The sequence below is a fragment of the Rana temporaria genome, chromosome 3 (genome assembly GCF_905171775.1).
Source record: "Rana temporaria chromosome 3, aRanTem1.1, whole genome shotgun sequence".
NCBI lineage: Eukaryota > Metazoa > Chordata > Amphibia > Anura > Ranidae > Rana > Rana temporaria.
The window spans coordinates 112,635,177-112,655,862 of NC_053491.1; the positions used below are offsets into that span (position 1 = coordinate 112,635,177).

Genomic DNA, 20,686 nt, shown 5'->3' on the forward strand with positions numbered 1-20,686 from the left:
GGCACAAAACCTAAATACACCCCTGCATTGACCAGATATAGTAAATGCAGTGTTACACTGGTCCAAGCTGGACCAATGCAATAAAAAAAAAAAAGTTATACCTGAAATTCCTCATAAAGAGGATGATACAGAAGGTGAAATGTCCTAAAGAATGATTTTAGGAATTTGGGAGCTTAATTGAGGAAAAGGACCTCCAAGGTAGTATTCTCAGGAACACTACCGGTACATTGAGCCACACCAGAAAGGCAGAGGGGAGATTAGGGACGTAAACAAGTAGCTGAAGAGCTGGTGTAGTAAGAAGGGTTTTGGGTTTCTGAAGGACTGGGAGGAATCGGGAAGGAATTTTTTCCCCTGCTGTAGAAAATCGGATCATACTTTGCTGGGGTTTTTCGCCTTCCTCTGGATCAACTGTGGGTATAGAATTGGGTATATGGAATTGTATGTATGTATGTATGTATGTATGTATGTATAAAAAAAAAAAAAAAAATAAAAAAAAAAACTTAAATGGATATACAAAGGCAAGACAAAGGTGGTAAACACACACACACACACACACACACACACACACACACACACACACACACACACAGAGTGGGCTTAAGGTGGAAGGCTGAGTACACAATATCCAGCAGCTACAAAAAAAAAAGCTGCTGGATATTGTGTCCTGCACACTCAGCCTTCCACCTTAAGCCCCCTCCATGGTGATAAAGTGTGTGCGTTTTGTTTTCCCCCCCCCCCCTTCTTTACCTTGCCTTTGTATATCCATTTAAGAGATATATAGATATAGATAAAAACACACACACATTGCGTACTAAGGAACATAACTGTGTGTAGCTTTGTGTCACAATAGAAATTAAAGCGGGGGTTCACCCTAAAAAAAAAAAAAAAAAAAAAAAAAAATTGTTTACACTACATTCAGCTCACTACCGACTGACAGTATGCAGATATTTTTTTTTGCTGTACATACCTCATATAGCTATTTTCTTAGCCAGCTTCTGGCTAGTGAATCCCGCAGGAGAGGGCCTTCCTATGCAGCAGTTAGTGATTGACGTGATGACAAAAACTATCCCCCCCGTTGCATAAGGAGCGTCACGAGTAGGGTTGCCAACTCATCCCTTTAAAACAGAACACATATGAATTACACAGGTTCTGAGGCTAATTTAATGCAAATAAGGCACCAAGTGAGTTTAATTACCTCCTTAATCAGCCACAGAACCTGTGTAATTAATATGTGTTCTGTTTTAAAGGGATGAGTTGGCAACCCTAGTCACGAGTTGCCGAAAGAAGCCGAACGTCGAGTCGCCGCTATACGGCACCGACGTTTGGCTTCTTTCGGCAACTCGTGACGCTCCTTATGCGACGGGTGGGGGAGTTTGTCATCAGGTCAATCATCTGGGCGAAATCCCACATGACACTGCGCCTCTGCATAGGAACGCCCACTCCCACGGGATTCACTACCCGGAAGCCGGCTAAGAAAATAGCTAAACGAGGTATGTACAGCAAAAAAAAAAAAAGAAAAATATCTGCATACTGTCAATGACGGTAGTGAGCTGACTGTAATGTTAGACATTTTTTTAGGGTGAACCCCCGCTTTAATGGGACGCTGTCACAGGCAACAACTGTGAATCCCTGTGGCAGGAAGGCACAGACCTGCACGGGTCCCGCAGTAAAGCGATCCATGTGAATAGACCCTTATGCAGAAATAACTGAGTGCAACAGTATGTTGAAAGGCTCACCTTATAGTTATTAGACAATTTAAGGGCTTCCACCTCATTCTCAGCAGTTATTGTGGTTTTAATAAGACAGACATCACAAGGCAGAACCTCCCCTGTATGATGAGGACAAGAGGATGGGGTGGAGGATCCTACAGAAATACAAGGATTATATTTCATTAAAGTGATACTATAGGCTCATTAAAGAAAAAAAAATGAAAAAAAATATTTTCATACTTGCCTTTACTGTGCACAGTGTGGCCCGAACACAGTTTTCCGAGGTCCCCCAGCGGCTCCCTCGGCTCCTCCCCGCTTCAGATCACCACCTATGGAAAGCACTCTCCCAAGGGGGTTACCTTGCAGGCGCACTCCGAGTCCAGGAGTCGCCCCTGCGTCTTTGGATTTGATTAGCAGCGGGAGCCAATGGCTGCACTGCCATCAATATATGCAATGAAGAGCCGAGAACGCCGCTGCTGTCGAGGGCTCTCTCTCCTCTCCCCTGCAGTCGCCACTGGCTAAAAACAGGGTAGATCAAATGACCGGACCAGTGTGGTATGACTAGCTAAAAGCATATGCATCTTCCTTAACACAGGTTAGCATGCATAGGTGTTCAGAAAGGGAGGGAGCATTTAAGATTAGTGTCATCTCAGAATTCTAGTTTTAAAGAACAGGTTCAGATGTGTATAGTACAGAGGGAATAACTGTGTAAGAGTTGAAGAACAGAAGGTGGCAGAACAAGTCTGTATCAGACAGTTACCAAGGCGCACAAATTTATTCACAAACATCAACCGTGATATTTTAATATATTCAATCAGTGCAGCATAGCAGCCTGGTGATTAGCACTTCTGCTTTGCAACACTGAGGTGCTCCGTTCAAGTCCTGTCAGAACACCATCTGCATAGAGTTGCATATTCTCCTGTGCTTGCATTGGTTTCCTCCAGGTACTCAGATTTCCTCCCACAAGAAATGCTGGTAGGTTAATTGGCTACCATCTAAAGGGGCCTTTGCATTAGGGTGTGCACCCCAGAGCACAAAAACATGCGTGGTTAATCAGCAGAGCAGCGGACAGTGTCAGTAAAGCAAAGATTGGTGGCAGTTTATATTTTTTACAATACCATTTGATTAAAAAAAAAAAAAAAAATACATTTTTGTAGGAGCTGTGGGGCTTTGGTGACATATCAAGGGTCTAAAGAGAGAGAAAGGGACTGAGGACAGAGATTCCCCAGTCCCTTTATCTGCAGCCTGGCGGGTGAGGAGAGAAGGGAAGACATTGGAAGAAGGGAGGGAAAAAAAAAAAAAAATTGTATGATATTATACTGTGTGCGCCCAAGACCGCTGTCTCATTTGCCCAATCAATGGAAAGGCACTATAGAAAAGCAAATTTTATAAAAACGTTACTACAAATTAAATATTTTGACCCCCTTTGCGCTGTGCCATTAAGGAACAAAAACTGGGACCTGCATTTTTCCTATACACAGAGCACACTACAATGTGGTCAGTCAGCATTTACTGTACAGTGAATGAATTGCCATTCTAAATTCATAACACTGCACACAGTGTAATGCAATATCACATAGGTGTGAAGTCAGTCCAAGTATAAACATTATTCAAGATTTCTTCCTAAACTACCAGTAGGATAGGAATGTTAGAAGTTGAAAGGATGTCAAACAGCTTACCAGGCAACAGTCTTGGTGTAAGCAGACTATGCTGATGAGAACCAGAATGGGTTTCCACCAAATCATGCTGAATATTCACAGTGCAATTTCTGTCACAGAGGGACCCCCGTCTGTGCTGCCCTTCAGTACGATGATCAAATTCACGAGGGAAGTCTGCCGAAGAAGATATGTAAAAGTAACATTACCAACAATCTGATATAATAAAAAAATAAAGCACAAATGACACTTTTATATTTTAGCTAGAATTATGACAGCCCGCACAGCCATGCAATTCATTCACAGGAATCTGCCACTGCGACTGATTGCTTGCAGTTCTCAATGAAGTGCAAACGCACTGATGAGACCCCCCATAGTCCATTCACACTTCCTCCAGCTTTTAAACGGACAGCCCATTGTGGGTGCGATGCTCTGCAGGCTCCTCTGAGAAAAAAAAAAAAAAAAAGCAAATTTTTTCCTGAAATAAATATGTTCATGCATTTTTTCAAAAAGGTGAACTTTGCCTTTAAATGCTAAAAGTGAAGGTCCAGCCTAAAAACAAAAAAATGCACCAAAATCCTGCAAAAAAAACGTTTTACTTTACCAGAAATGGCGGTTGCTATGTGGATGTTCCTAATCTGCCTCTTCCCATACCGCAGCAGGTCTTCTTCCTCGTCCTCCCCGCATTGTCTTCTGGGGAATGGGGCGCGCTGCCTTCTGGGAACTGTGTGTACACCAGAAAGCAGCCGCCCATTCTCAAAAGCTCTGCAAGACTCGTGCATGCGTAGTAGGAAACGGGCATTAAAGCCGCAAGGCGGTGCCGGGAGCTGCCAGGATCGAGCGATCAGCCCCCGACATCATGGGCGCCTAGGACAGGCAAGTGTCCTTATTTATAAAAAAAAAAAAAAAGCGGGTGGAACCCCCACTTTAAAGTGATACTAAAGGTTCAGTTATTTAAAAAAAAAAAATACATGTCATACTTGCCTCCACTGTGCAGTTAGTTTTGCACAGAGTGGCCCCCAATCATCCTCTTCTGGGGTCCCCTGGCAGCTCCTCCCTGCAATAGATAACACCCTCTGCAAAGCTCTCCCGCGAGGGGGTTACCTTGCAGGCACGCTCCCGAGTCATACACTCGGCGTAAATAGCCGCCGAGTGAATGACTCGGCCCTGCCCCCCAGTGGCCACGTCACTGAATTTGATTGAGAGCAGCGAGAGCCAATGGCTGCGCTGCTATCAATCTATCCAATGAAGGGGTGAGAGCTTCCATGGTTTATCAATTTCTGAAAAAGCTAGTTGCCAGGCTATCAGTTTGTAAGATTTACACATACAGAAATGCTTCTTCACAGTAAGAGCTGTGGAAATTAGATGCAGTCTCCCTCCCTATGGAACTAGATCTGCCCAGCTCAGTTGGATGCATTACGAAATGCACAAAATATAATGGGATAACAACATTTATGGATACCACCACCAGAGGATGTTATTCCAGAGAATACCCAAATATCTCTGGGGGGGAATCAGGAAGGCATTACTCTCCTACTGCTGAAGCAAATGGGACTTTTTATTGGGGTTTATTGCCTTCCTCTGGATCAACTGTGGGTATAGGAGGTTTTCTATTGGTTGAACTAGATGGACATTGGTGTATTTTTTTTTTTTTAAACCTAACTAGGTTACTACCAATAGACGAATGTCGGGTTTACGAAGTAGATGAGTTTACTTTAAACTGATATACAATTAGAGAAAGCTGTACCGATGAAAGGTGACCTTAATGAAATCACCTTCTAAGGGCCCTTTCACACGGAGGGGATCCGTATTGATCCGCCCCGTGTGTGTCCGTCGGCTCAGCGGGGATCATCCGTAAATCCCCGCTGAGCTGTCGGCGGACAGGGCGGTCCCCGCACACTGTGCTCTCTGCCCTGTCTTTCCTCTTTGCTCTTTGTCCGTACGTGTGAAAGGGCCCTTGGAATGAAATTTTCCCAGCTGTCCTAATTCAAAGGGTTCAAGAAGCTGAGTCAATGATCCCATGCAAGGGAACCAGCTGAAATCTGTGCCCTGCATGGCAGCCTTTATGTGTCTAATTAGCTGAAGGATGTAGAAAATGCAATGAAAATCTTTCCTTGCATTACAGATAAAAGACAATATCATTTGAAAAGATGGTTGCAATAAGATGAATTTAACTGTACCTCTAGGACCCTCTTCACACTGGAGCATTTTTACAGTGTTTCAGCGTTAATAGCGCTATTAAAACGCTCTCCATGCATCTCAATGGACCCTTTCACACTTAAGCGTTGCGCTGGCAGGGCACTGAGAAAAGTCATGCAAGCAGCATCTTTGGATCAGCTTTTGGGCACAAAAAAAAAAAAAATCCAAAAATGCCCCTTTCCATTGAAATTAATTGAAAGCACTGTAAAAACACCTGAATAGCACCTATAATCCGCTCTGAGCTGTAGAAAAGTCACATGATCTCCCAAAAATGTAAACATGCAAGGAAAAAAACAAAAGCATCTACAACAGCAGGACTGAAATTGCCCATGCTTCAATAACGCTTGAAAAACTGTTAAAACGCCCATGGCGTTGCATTAATTTTACCACTAGCACCCTAAAAAAAGTGGTTATAGCGCTAAAGGCGTTTTTGCAGCCCCTCAGTGTGAAAGGGCTCTAAATTAAGAAATGTATACTTTTATCCATGAAAAGAAAAGCCAATGGGGGCAAGTAACCAAGATTCATGCTCTAAACTGGCATACGCCACATTAACTAATGCAGGCCATACATGGGCTGAACTCCAAATGATGTCGATTGAAAATCGCATGCCTTTTGCAATTCGATGGTGCCACCATGGATTTCAAAATTTGACCAGCAAAGCCTTCACTTTCACCTTATTTTGTTACGAAACAGAAAATAAGTGTCCGGGAATCTTTTTTTCTTTCCAGGTCATGCGCATTTCTTTTTCGATTTCTCGCACAATTCTCCCCAAAAAAAATCGTCCGTTGCTGCAGTCCCACTAATGGTTGAAAAACGAATGATGCAATTTTCAAATAAAAAATAGTTTGGAATTTGACACAAATAAGACCCATTTCAAGTCTAGCTGCACTACCTGCTTCAGTTTCTTTTTCAGAGTGGGATAATTTAAACTAAGGGAATGCAGCAGTATTCAGTATAGAATATGGCTGCATATACTCTCTAGGTCGTACTTGATGTGTGGGATGTGAGCTTTGTGCAGACAGCTAACATCCGAGCAGAGTCTGCAGAGTTACCAGCACTCAGCTGAGTGGACAGGTAGAGGGATAGGAGCATGCAGCTCCAAGCTGAACTGCTCTGTGCGATGTCTGTCAAGGACACAGCATAGAACAGATCGCACCCAATTAACCAGCATCTACTTTGTCTTCTAAAGCTGGCCATACATGGATAGGAAAAAAAATAAAAAAATAAATAAAAAAAAGACACCTGTTGCTTTTGATAAAGATCTGTCGAACGACTGTGTTAATGCAGGGTTTGACAAATTTGCTTGGAATGTAGGAGCCAGCTAAAAAAGTTAGAGCCAGAAAACGCACCCCGTCCCGACGAGCTTGCGCGCAGAAGCGAACACATACGTGAGCAGCGCTCGCATATGTAAACAGTGTTCAAACCACACATGTGAGGTATCCCCGCGATTGGTACAGCGAGAGCAATAATTCTAGCCCTAGACCTCCTCTAACTCAAAAAATGCAACCTGTAGAATTTTTTAAACGTCGCCTATGAAGATTTTAAAGGGTAAAAGTTTGTCGGCATTCCACGAGCGGACGCAATTTTGAAGCGTGACATGTTGGGTATGAATTTACTCGGCATAACATTATCTTTCATAATATAAAAAAAAAATAAAAAATATGGGGATAACACTACTGTTGTCGTCTTTTTTAATTAAAAAAAACACAATTTTTTCCAAAAAAAGTGCATTGTAAGACCGCTGCACAAATACAGCGTGACAGAAAGTATTGCAACAATCGCCATTTTATTCTCTAGAGTGTTAGGATAAAAAAAATATATATAATGTTTGGGGGTTCCAATTAGAGGGAAGAAGATGGCAGTGAAATTAGTGAAAAATGACATTAGAATTGCTGTTAAACTTGTAATGCTTAACTTAACTCAAGCCAAGTCGCCAGGATGCTATTTCTAGTTGACCTGGCGACCGGGATTTGTCGAGCCCTATGTTAATACTATATCATTGTATCGATTGTTTTCCACATATTATCGATTAAATTACACAAAACATTCTGCTGATCAATGGTTAATGCAAAGGCGCTTTACATTTTTTTTTAACCATTTATGATCAATTTCCCTACTTAGGTTTACAAAATTGTTAGATTCTGCATCAAAATTACAACATGATGGATCTTTTGGCATAAAACTTTGCATTTCAAAAATCAAAGTGCACCCAATAACGTTTCTAAAGTCAAACGATCAGGTTTAGCCAATGATTTTTTGAACGATTTTCTATCCATTTTCTATCCATGTATGGCCAAGCCTTGTGTGCATGGACAAATAGGCCAACATATAGGGAAACATATAGGGAAAGAAAAAAAACACACACGCAGCACACCACGCTAGATACCCCTAAAAGCATATGAAAGGGCCAGCCTGAGCATTTTTTTGGTGAATTCGGACCTGAAATGGAACCAAAAGACGCACAGGGCTCCAATGCAAATTGAACCAGAGCCACTGCAGAGATATATGAACCGGTTCTATAGAGAGCCAGTCACAAGCTCCTGCTGTGTGAATTGGATGTGGAAAAACCACACCAGTGTGAACCCAGCCTGAGGCTCCATTTACACTTAGCAATTCGGGATCTCAAAATGCACTACAATTGCAAAACGCAGGTTTAGGCGCCATGACTTTTAATTGCACCTATAAAAGCGATGCAGTTTTGCCAAGCAATAATTTGCACTGCAATCCCAGCTAAGCGCATCGCGGGAAGCTTCACCCAAAAAGGAGCAGGAGCTTCTTTTGGAAGACAAGCTTCACACAATGCAATTTGGCATGATAAATTGTGCTGAAAAACTAGGATTGAGAAAAAAGCTAAGATTTTTGGATTTTTATCAAATTTCAATAAAATGCTTTTGGAGTCAAAATCCATCTAAAGATAGTTTTCCATTCAAGATACATTAACAATTTAGTTTATTCAGCATGAAATGGAGCTTAGTTATTTAGCATGAGGCTGTATATTCTGCAATATTTTTTTGTAAACTTCAATGAATCCAAGCTGAGATAACATGCACTGCATTATTGCATTCACAGTAACCATGATACAAAACAAAGTTCAGAAATATTCCTTATCCCATTTAGCAAATCTATGTACACTAAAAACTGTATGATTAAATCTGTTCTGACATTGCTGTTTTACTAAACTGACAGCCTATTATTCTAAATAGGAAACCTTTTTGTTTGCAAATATTAGAGATTCTCGCTACCAGCAAGAATAAGTCCTTGCATATAAAGAGCACCTGTCATTTTAGATCCATCGTGGCAGCGCCTGTTAGCGGGCATCCACTCACCTGCTGCCGCCACGTCCCTCACCTTGTTGAGGCACTGCCACATCACCAGCCGTCCCGTTAAAGTGAATGGGACTGAGGATTGAGCCACTGCGGGACGGAGATGACAGTTGCTCTTTAAAAATTATGATTTAAATCAAGCCTTTTTACTAGAGATTTAAATTGACTTGATTGAAATCAAATCCACACCACATTTTAGGCGTCACTGAAAATAATAGCACCTGAACCCTCAAGGGCGATTGTGGTGCGTTTTGGAATCCTGGGCAGAATAGTAGCCAGAGATCCCAAAACACTGCATGTGAATGGAGCCTTACTGCCGGTTCACATAAGGGCCTCCTGACAAGTCACACTCCATGCATTGCAATGGAACTTTTCTAATAGGAGCGACTCAAGTCACTCCGACTTAGAAAGGTTCCTGTACTACTTTGAGGTGACTTCAGAGCATCTTGCATTGACTTCTATAGAAAAGTAGTTTTGCAAGTTGTGCTGTATGGAGCGGCTTCAGAGTCGGACGACTTTGAAGCTGCTCCTGTGTGAACCTGCACTTACATTTCCAAGTTCAACACACACACACACACACAATATTGTTTTGTAAACAAAACGTAGCAGAACAGGGAGAGATAGAATCAGCTGAAGCACTGACAGTGTCAACTAGTTCTAGCTACTAGAACAAGTTTCAGAACACACCAACAATGAACAAGACTTTTGAAAAGATTACCGTTAGGCCCGGTACACACGAGCAAACATGTACGATGAAACCGGTCCGTCGGACCGTTTTCACCGTACATGCCTGCCAGAGGGCTTCTGTACGATGGTTGTACTAACCATCGTACAGAAGTCCGCGCGTAAACAATACGCGGGGCGTGTCCGCGTCGTCGCCGCGACGACGTGGGCGGGCCTGCCATTTAAAGGCTTCCACGCATGCGTCAAAGTCATTCGACGCATGCGAGGGACGGCGGGCGCTCGGACATGTACGGTAGGTCTGTACTGACGACCGTACATGTCCGAGCGGGCAGGATTCCAGCGGACGGTTTTAAAACACATCCAGGAATATTTGTCTGCTGGAAAAAGGCCCGGCGGGCAAATGTTTGCTGGAATTCGGCCCACTCGCGCCTACACACGACCGAACATGTATGCTGAAACTGGCCCGCGGACCAGTTTCAGCATACATGTTTGGTCGTGTGTACGGGGCCTTAGAGCCAGTTCACACTGGGGCGACCTGGGATCCGACTTCAAGACGCCTCCGGTCGAGAAAGTGAATGGGAGCCGTCAATGTACACTACTGAGGTCGCTCCGACTTCAGAAAAGGTTACTGTAATACTTCAATCCGACTTCTAGGCGACCTGTACCCATTGATTTCAATGGAAGTCGCCTCCAAGTCGGATCCCCGTTCACAGTGAGGCAACTTTTACAGGAAGTCGGCCCAGTGTGAACCTGTTCTAAGGCAAGCTCCTCCCTCCCACAGGGGAACTCCACGCCAAATTTTAAATAAAAACCGGCGTGGGTTTCCCTCTAGGGGCATCCTAGGCCCTTAGGTCTGGTATGGACTTCAAGGGGAACCCCCTACACCAAAAAAACGGCGTGGGGGTTCCCCCCAAATCCAGACCAGACCGTTATCCGAGCAAGACGGCCAGTCAGGAAAGGGGGTGGGGACGGGCGAGCGCCCCCCCTCATGAGCCGTACCAGGCGGCATGCCCTCAACATGGGGGGGTGCTTTGGGGCAGGGGGCGCCCTGTGGGCCCCCCACCCCAAAGCACCTTGTCCCCATGTTGATGGGGACAAGGGCCTCTTCCCGACAACCCTGGCCGTTGGTTGTCGGGTCTGCGGGCGGGGTGGTGGTGACTACCGGAGCATGCTGGGACTGTGACATCAGAGGCCTATATAAATCATCGCGCACCGGCCATTACAGCGGGAGGAAGCGTTGAGTCAACATCGAAGAGAAGAAGGCGACGCAGAAGACCGGGCCCCCCGCTGGTGAAAGAGCTGAAAGAAGACCGCAGTGGTGCCCGGTAGAAGAGAAAAAGAACCGGAAAGCGGGAGAAGAGAGCGGAGAAGTCGGAAAAACGACCCCCCCCGAAGTCGGAAGACGACCCCCCCCCCGAAGTCGGAAGAAGACCGGGCCACCGCTGGTAAAAGAGCTGAAAGAAGACAGCGGTGTTGCCCGGCAGAAGACCCCCTGAAGTCGGAAGAAGACACCCAGAGCTGCCTAATAAGCTACTTTAAAAACCTGTGTAGTGGGTTTTTTTTTCCTACCACCAGGTGAATGTGTAGGGGTACGTTGTACCCCATACTCATTCACATAGGGTGGGGGGCCGGGATCTGGGGGCCCCCTTATTAAAGGGGGCTCCCAGATTCCGATAAGCCCCCCGCCCGCAGACCCCGACAACCAATGGCCAGGGTTGTTGGGAAGAGGCCCTTGTCCCCATGAACATGGGGACAAGGTGCTTTGGGTTGGGGGGCCATCCCAATAATTCAAGTCTTGAGTTATTGGGAAAGAACACAGCATTCTATAACAACCTGCTTAATATTTTCAATGCGGCTCGGTTCACATCTGGGCATTTTTCTGCTCCTCTAAAAATGCCCAACACGACAAATTCTATTTCAACAGCCCCTGTTCACATCTGAGCATTCTGTTGCCTAAAGCAAAACGCTGTTGCTCAAAAAAGTAACATTTTGGCAGATTACAGGCATTTTACTGCCTTTACATTGGTGACTTGTCAACTCCAAAACGTCTGTACAAAAAATGCTGCAAAAACGCCTGAAAATTAGCAGCTCGTAGATGTGAACGAAGCCTTACCCATTTGTTCAGATTTGCTTGTGCCCAGCAAAATAATGGCACACCTCTTTTTGTCAAATGTTAAACAGCTTTGTTTTTATTTGGGGGGGCGTGGCCAGCACGGCATGTGAACAGACGCTGGTTCACAGAGCTCCGCACTGATCCTGTAATCATCCGGTTTCCGGCACCTCAAACACCCGGATTTTTTCACCCTGGACGGTAGGGGAACCTCCCCCCAGCACCCTGCATTGCTCGGCTCACTCCTGGAGGGCATGATGACCCGGGGACAGAGGCAAGACGGTTCGAGGCTGGAAATCCAAGATGGCGCCGCCACGCCATCAGCCCAGAGAGCGCGCGGAGGGGACAGGGGGAAAGAAACTGTGAGTAAAGCCCCAAAAAAGAACAAGGAGGGCTCCGGTGACCCCCCCAAAGATATGAGGTACTATGCCCAGAAATTAACAGGGAAACCCCCGGAAACGAGCGCGCAGCCCATGGATGATTGTGCCCCACACAGTGACACTGAGATGGAGGAGGAAGAGAATGTACAGGGAGCAGGGGCCATATTGAATCATACTGAGAGCAGCGCAGGGCTGCAGTGGGATACTGAGGAGCCTGAAGTGGAGGGGGGAGACCAGCCCACTCTTGCTGCTATACTAAAGGCAGTGAATAAATGTACAGCCTCTGTAAATGGATTGCGGCTCAGATTTGGAAGTTTGGAGGAGGAGGTAGGCCTGATCAGACATGACATACAGAAAATGAGGGAGAGGACCACGGCTGTGGAGGGAAGGATCAGTGACCTGGAAGACAGAATGCCCCCATTGATTAGGGAAACCCAGAACACCTCGAGACTGGCCAGAGCGGTTGATATGCGCGCAGAGGACTTTGAGAACCGTCTCAGACGCAATAATGTTCGCATAGTCGGACTGCCAGAAAAGGTGGAGGGCCGTGACCCCACGCAGTTTGTGGAGCAATGGATGGCCGAGGTGTTCGGCAAAGACTCTTTTACTCACTTGTATGCGGTTGAGAGAGCCCACAGGGTCCCAACTAGGCCTCTCCCGCCGGGCAACCCCCCCCGCCCGATCCTGGCCCGCCTGCTGAATTACAGGGACAGAGAAATTATACTGCGGCTGGCTAGGGAAAAGAAGAATGTCCAGTTTAACGGTACCCGGGTCTCATTCTATCCGGACTTCTCTGCGGCGGTACAGAAAAGCCGTGCCCGGTTCACAGAAATAAAGAAACGCCTGCAGAAAGTGCAGGCCCCTTATGCCATGTTATACCCTGCGAGACTCAGAGTCATTTTGAATGGTCAGGCTCACTTTTTTGAACACCCTGCTGATGCCTCGGACTGGCTGGATGCTAACGAAGGGGCACTACGACAGGTTAGGAGGCCCCATGCGGAAGAGGACTGATACTTGCTCACATTAGCACACGAATTATCAAAGTTGCCCCTTGGATGAGGGTTATGCCGGAAACACACAACATCCTTTATTCTGTTGCTCTGAAATGCGAGTTCGGAAACACTGTTATTGTTGCACCCAGTACTGAGGAGAGCAGTGGCGGCGGCCACTGGTGCTGCTTACCTGGAAGGTTACAGGGACCTGTTGTCCCACGGTTTTAGGGGCTGCCCGTTGGCACCCCACAGTTTGAGTTTGCAAAGGCCCTGGGAGCAGGGGGGCACACACCCTTTCCAGGCGGTTGGCCTGCAGCGGAAGAAATTAGCGATGTGCTCGGATGCACGGATGTCTATCTTTGCTCTCTACGTTGCTTCAAATTACTCCAGAGCTTTTTTTGTCTTATTTTTACCTTTCTTTTCTTTTTTTTCTCATGGGAGGTCAAGCCTTTCCCTCTGCACCTGGCATGTCAGCCTGTTTCAATTGCCAGCCCGGAGGGGCGACCCATCTTTTTCTAATAGGGGGGCGGTGGGAGGCGGTAATGTTGGTGTTTTTACCCAGTCCGGTGACATGCAACGACCCCCCTGATGGCGAAGGTGACGGTATTGTCATGGAATGTTAGGGGACTGCAAGACCCGTTGAAAAGAACTATGGTCTCGTCCCTGATGAGAAAACAGTTGCCTGCTATTTGTGCCCTTCAGGAGACTCATCTGACCCCTGACTCTGTGTCCTGCATGGGATACCGGTGGGTGGGGAGGGCGTATCACTCCACTCACACCTCGTACTCTAGGGGGGTGAGTGTGCTGATACACAGCTCATTGGACTATGAGGAATTACAGGCTGAGGTTGATGCTGATGGTCGCTATGTCTTTATTATGTGCAAGTTGTTTGATTTCAAATGTATTCTTGCTTTTGTGTATGTACCCCCCCCTTATAACAACCAGGTACTGAGGGCTCTGGTTCAGTTCCAGGTGGGATTCCCGGAGGTGCCACTGTATGCCTTCGGGGATTTCAACTGTTACATGGACCCTCTGGTGGATAAACATCCACCGGGCGGGGACGGGAGGGGGACCCGCCGGACGGCTCTTAGGAAATTAGCGGAGGAGGTGGGGTGGGGAGACCCCTGGAGAGCTAGACACCCAGCGGATAAACAATTTTCATGCTTTTCTAAAACTTATTCATCTCTGTCTAGAATTGATTTATGTCTGTGCTCACATAATGCAGAGAAATATATTTCAGAAATGAGGTATGGTTTGAGAAGTGTATCCGATCACTCCCCGTTGATAGTGTCCCTGGAGGTGCGTCCCCCTTCGACGGTGGCCAAGGCCCCGTGGAAGTTGAATGCCTTCTGGCTGAGCCTTTTCCCATCACACGAGCACATTGAGGCCCGCATTGAGGAATACTGGCGCTTACATGCAGACACTAATGATGTGGTGGTCACTTGGGAGGCCTTCAAGGCTGTCCTGAGGGGCTTGTTTATCACTGAGATCCAGGCCGTTAAGGGGCGGTCAAATGCACTTAGGGAAGGGGTAGAACGAATGGCGGAAAACCTTGAGGCCAAATTTATTGCAGACCCTTCGGATTCAAACAGGGAGGCGTGGTTGTCGGCGCAGGATGCCCTGTACCGGGTCACGACCTCGGGAGCAGAGAGGAAGCGCTTTTTCCAAAAGGCGGCTTACTATGAGGAGGGTGAACACACAGGCCGTATGCTGGCCACCATTGCCCACGCCCAGCAGATGTCTCCCTCCATTGGAGCGCTACGCGCCTCGGGTGGGGGGGTGACGAACTCCCCGGACCAGGTCCTGGGGGAGCTGGTCGGGTTTTACTCCTCCCTCTATGAGTCCAGGGGTACATACTCCTTGGACTCGTTGGGGGATTATCTGGAACCTGTCCTGTTACCGCAACTGTCGACCCCGGATAAGGAGATGCTGGAGGCACCTCTGACTTTGGGTGAGCTGCAGATGGCGACTAGCCTTTTCCCTAATTCCAAGGCCCCTGGAGATGACGGCCTCCCTGCGGAGGTATACAAACAATACGGGGAACTGATGCTCCCACACCTCTTGAGGGTATTTAATGCCGCAAGGGAGGTGGGCACTCTCCCCAAGTCGATGACCAGGGCAAACATTGTCTTGATCCTCAAACCCGACAAAGACCCGCTTGACCCGGGATCCTACAGACCGATTTCCCTATTACAGAACGATGTAAAGATTCTCGCCAAGGTCCTGGCGGTCAGGCTGAATGGTGCCATTTCTAATATTATTCATTCTGACCAGTCGGGGTTTATGCCGCAGAAATCGACGGCGATAAACTTGAGGAGACTCTTTCTCAATATGCAATCTCAGGCGGACAACATGGGAGACAGAGCCCTACTATCTCTTGACGCACACAAAGCGTTTGATAGTGTTGAATGGGAGTATCTTTGGGCGGTGATGCGAAAATTTGGGTTTGGAGAGGGCTTCATTTCCTGGGTCCGACTCCTATACTCTTCCCCGGTGGCGGCGATAAGGGAGGGTGGTAGGGTGTCGCGCACTTTTGACTTGCACAGGGGCACGAGGCAGGGGTGCCCATTGTCGCCTCTCCTCTTTGCCCTGGCCATTGAACCTCTTGCGGTCATGATTCGGGCAGATCCTTTGATTCAGGGATTCCATTTTGGAGACCTGCACGAGAAAATTATGATGTATGCCGACGATACCATGCTGCTTCTAGGGGACACGGCCGGGTCGTTGACGCAGGCCATGACGGTGGTCCGACGGTTCGGCGTTTACTCGGGCCTGACTATTAACTGGACCAAGTCCTCCTTGCTACTGCTTGATCGACGATCTATCCCGCCCGTGAATAATATACAAGATATCCCGGTATCTGAATCTTTTCGGTACCTGGGTATCCAAGTCACGGCATGCCCACTAGACTACATTAAACTCAACCTTACCCCGCTGATTAATCGCTGTAGGGACCGGGTCAAGGTGTGGAGCAAACTTAAACTGTCACTGGTTGGGAGGGTGAATCTAATAAAAATGATCCTTATGCCACAACTGCTATACATATTACATAACTCCCCGATGGTCATCCCTCTGAAAAAATTTAGAATTATTAATTCCCTCTTCCGCTCATTAATCTGGTTAGCAAAACCTCCCAGGGTCAAATTGGAACAACTGCAATGTCCAAAGGAGGCCGGCGGATTGGCATTGCCCAACCCCTGGCTCTACTATTTAGCCTCCCAGGCGCAGCATATTGCGAGAGTGTCTGCCCCCCAAGGGGACCTCCAGTTGAACCTGAAGGACTCTTCGGTTCGCCTGCTCAGGTTCACGACCGGGGCGGAGGTGGCGGAGGGATTGGAAGCATTGCAGTATGCGAAATCCAACAGACGGTTTCCCACATATGTCCTCATGCAAAAGGTCTGGAATAAGATCAGGATGATGCAAGGCGTGACAGGGTTCACAAAATACAGCCCCATATGGGACAACCTACACTACCGAGAGATAGCTAAGATACCGTACGGATCGAGATGGAAAGGGCATGGTATATCCGCAATGTCACACATTGTAAGGGCGGGCAAGCTGAGACCTTTTGCAGAACTCAGGGAGGACTTTCAACTCCCTGCGTCCATGCAATTTTATTACCTACAACTTAAACATGCATTCGATGCACAGCAGGAGGATGACATATGGGCGTTGAATGTAGCCCCGGTATTTAATTACTTATTAGACGTGTCCACATATAAGGGTTTTATATCCAACTGCTACGCTATGTTGCTAAACCTCTTCCTACCGGGTGCCCCGCATAAGGCGGTGGCGCAGTGGGAACGGGATGTGGGTGCGTTTGAGGATGAGCAGTGGGAAGAGGCCTTGCAGGCGATCCCCGCCTGCTCCCTGAACGTGGCACATAGACTATCACAACTTTATATCCTTCTACGGGTACACTATACGCCGGCCCGGCTGGCGCGGATGGGACTGGAGGTGGACCCCTGCTGCACTAGATGCTGCAGGGACCATGGTGACCTCATTCACCTTCTGTGGCGATGCCCGAAGCTCCACTTGTACTGGTCGGGGGTGGTGGATTCGATTAATAAGGCCTTTCAGGCCCAAGTCCCTTTGGATCCCAAGGTCTGTCTTCTTGGGATCACGGAGGGTATCCTGGCAGAGGCTATCCCTAGACAGGCTATAGGCAGGGCTCTGTTCCAGGCCCGCCTGATGATACTAAGACACTGGAAGGACACTGAACCCCCAACAGTGCAGGAATGGATTACACAAATGGGAGTCACTCTTAGATTAGAGAAGGTGGTATATCAGAAACGAGGGTCGAGCAGTAAATATGAAAAATTATGGGCGAAATGGCTGGATGTTCCTGGGTTGGCCCCAATAGACTTGGTGTATGACAGACTGTTCTAAGGCCGCTGCCGGCTGAATAGGGGACGCCCTTACGGGCCTCGGAAGGGATAGGGAAGGAATTGTCTCCTGGAATCCTTACAAGGTGTTGGGGATTTGACTGTAATACACTGCTTGGTTTTTATGTGTACTCTCCCATGCAATGTTCAATGTTCTAAAAAGCTCTGGAGAATGTAAACTGTATTTTTTTTATACATGCTCAATAAAAGACCTTTGTTTGAGCTTTGTTTTTATTTGACACAATAAAAAGGTTCGATCAATAGTTGCCAGCCAATGTGTTTAGGGGGCATCAGCTGTCATATTGACAGACCCTTTATTGTGACAAACAGAAATACATATCTGGACCAATTCCTACAGCATGGTGTGCACATCCTTCTCTCTGCGTATATGTGTGCCATTTTAGAACCAGTCTAGGTGTGAATTCAAGCGAAAATTCGCACCTGAACCGATGAACAAAACTGCACCGGACTCCGGACTGCAAACCGCGGCCGCACATGTGTGAACCCAACCTAAGAGCTTGTGAACAATGGCAAAAAATGCAGTTTTCTGCGTATCTAAATACTATAGTAATCAAAGAGCCAATACACACAGATGTGTCTACATGTGAAAAACACGTCCTGCATTCAGCCACCAAAAAAATAAAAAAATACAATAAAAAGGACATAGCTGCATCCATCAGCAGTGCACACAGATTTGCAGATTTTTTTGCAGGTGTGTGCATAAAATGTGCCTAAATGCTCATGTACAGGACGTGCATACAAGTACAGTGAATTGAACAAAATAATTGTATGTCTAAATGCAAGTACTTTGGGGTCCTTTCACACAGATCAGTTTTTATAATAATAATGATATAAAATAATAAGAATAATATATATGTGAGAGAACAATAAGTGATCTTGCTATGCAAGACCACTTAAAGCGGAGGTTCACCCATGGAGAACACATTTTCCCCTTCGCTGGATGCTCGTTTTCTCTAGGGGAATCGGCTATTTGTTTTAAAATTTGATCCGTACTTACCCGTTTACGAGATGCATCTTCTCCGTCGCTTCCGGGTATGGGCTGCGGGACTGGGCGTTCCTTCTTGATTGACAGTCTTCCGAGAGGCTTCCGACGGTCGCATCCATCGCGTCACGATTTTCCGAAAGAAGCCGAACGTCGGTGCGCAGGCGGAGTATAGAGCCGCACCGACTTTCGGCTACGAGTGACGCGATGGATGCGACCGTCGGAAGCCTCTCGGAAGACTGTCAATCAAGAAGGAACGCCCGCTCCCGAAGACCCATACCCGGAAGCGACGGAGAAGATGCATCTCGAAAACGGGTAAGTACGGATCATATTTTAAAACAAATAGCCGATTCCCCTAGACAAAACGAGCATCCAGCTATGGGGAAAAGAAAAAAAAACACAAATGGGTGAACTCCCGTTTTAATAATAAATGCAACCAGTGTGAAGCGTTACATAGGATTAAAGCGATTCATTTTTCTTCCTCTATAATGGAACAATTTATGGTGTATGGCCAGCTTAAGGGGCGTTTCACACTACAATTTTCTTATACAATTTCCTTTAGCTTCAACTGTGTAGTACAAGGGCCTGCCTGATTGCATACAAATTGAAAGCGTTTAGAGATTTGACCTCATATTATATCGTTTTGGCAAATCCAAAGGAAATCTATAGACGAAAATGGTATAATGTGTGGCCAGCCTTAGAGGTGTCCTCGTCCTTAGCAGGATCTTCTCCGACAAAGAAAAAAAAAAAAAAAAAAGGCATATGCCGGTGTAAATGAGCCCCAAGAGGCTGCATTGTACTGTTCACCCCAGTTACAGGAGGAGCACATCACTACAAAAACAGTATATAGTACACCAGATACATAGAAAAAAAAAAAATTATACATACATACATACATACATACATACATACATACACACACACACACTATAATAAATGAGAAGCACACCTAATACATTAATATTAAATAAAAAGTACATTGAGATGAGACTCACACCTGCTACACAACATCAGTAGTACACACTAATAAATCCAATGTACACTGAATAATATTATTTTTACTACTACTACTACTACTAATATTATTACTATTATTAGAAGCACACTCGAAAAGGAAGGGAGAGAAAGAAAAAACGTCTCTTTTTATGAATGAATGCAGTGGAGTATGAATGACAAATAGGTAAAAAAAAATGTCTTAAAGGGATCCTTATAACTGGACAGAAGAAGAAATAAAAAAAATAAAAAAAGGAGGGATATTAATCCCTAAAGTTTTAAATATGTCCCTGGTCCAGTAAATATGTCCCTGGTCCAGTCAAATGAGAGAATTATTATAAAAGCAGTTGGATTTATTGTAAGATTTGTATTGTTTAAAAATTGGTAAAACAAATATATATTTTATTAATATAATAAATATAACACTCGATACACTGTTCTAGATTAGAAGTATACAGTATAGACTAAACAAAATGAGACAAATGACACTATAATAATAAAAAAATAAAATTATATAGAAGTACACCTGACAAATAAATTAAAAGTACACCCGACATTAGAATAGTAAAATACACCAGAAGAGATGCGGAGTACACCCGCTATGATCACATAGAAGGTGAAGGTAGGTAGGTCCTCCGGTGAGTGTGCTCTACCCCCTCCCCGCTACCTCTATAGAAATGGAAGTATGTCGGTATTTTCCAGGCATACATGAACCGGGTGCTCTTACCGAACGCGTCATGAGTATTCCTCCTCCGCCGGGTGTAATCCCCATCGGTAGACATTGCACGGCTCACCGTCCAGCCGCACACACACGCCGCTGCTCTCCTGTGCTAATTGGCTGTAGTGCGCATGCGCATGTATTTGTAGCTGCGATGGGTGGTGGGATCAGCAAGTGGATCAGTTATAGGGGAGCCGATAAGGATGGAGGAAAATATCGGTATGTCTATAGATGTCTTTACTTACACCAGCCATAGAAGATCCCCTTGCTATATGAAATCTAAAATCCTATGTGAATGTGTACATCCAAAATGGAGCCCTCTCCTCCTAGTCAAATGACTTCAATGTCATTTTCTTCTATTTTAACCAGAGTTTAGGGTCACTTTATGTGAAAAAAAAAAAAAAAAAAAAGTTTATGGTCCTTATAGAATAATCTCCCGTTCATCTGCACATAATGGTCACCCCCCAACCAGGGGTGGATTTTTAAGGGAGCAAAAGGGGAAATTACCCGACCCCCCTATATACAACAATATAAA

The 20,686-nt window shown here is 46.0% G+C and overlaps 1 protein-coding gene across 1 annotated transcript in view; it reads right to left on the reverse strand.

Annotated features, from left to right (window-relative positions):
* LOC120931631 (low affinity vacuolar monovalent cation/H(+) antiporter-like) overlaps positions 1-20,308 on the reverse strand; it is an 85,715-nt gene extending 65,407 nt beyond the window's left edge. The window contains exons 1-3 of the mRNA XM_040343259.1: positions 20,161-20,308; positions 3,389-3,541; positions 1,737-1,864 (exon numbers count right to left, since the gene is read on the reverse strand). Coding sequence (XP_040199193.1) covers positions 1,737-1,864; positions 3,389-3,541; positions 20,161-20,215 — 336 coding nt within the window. The 5' untranslated portion in view covers positions 20,216-20,308. The remainder of the gene's footprint in view (positions 1-1,736; positions 1,865-3,388; positions 3,542-20,160) is intronic.
* Between the last annotated feature and the right edge of the window lie 378 nt (positions 20,309-20,686).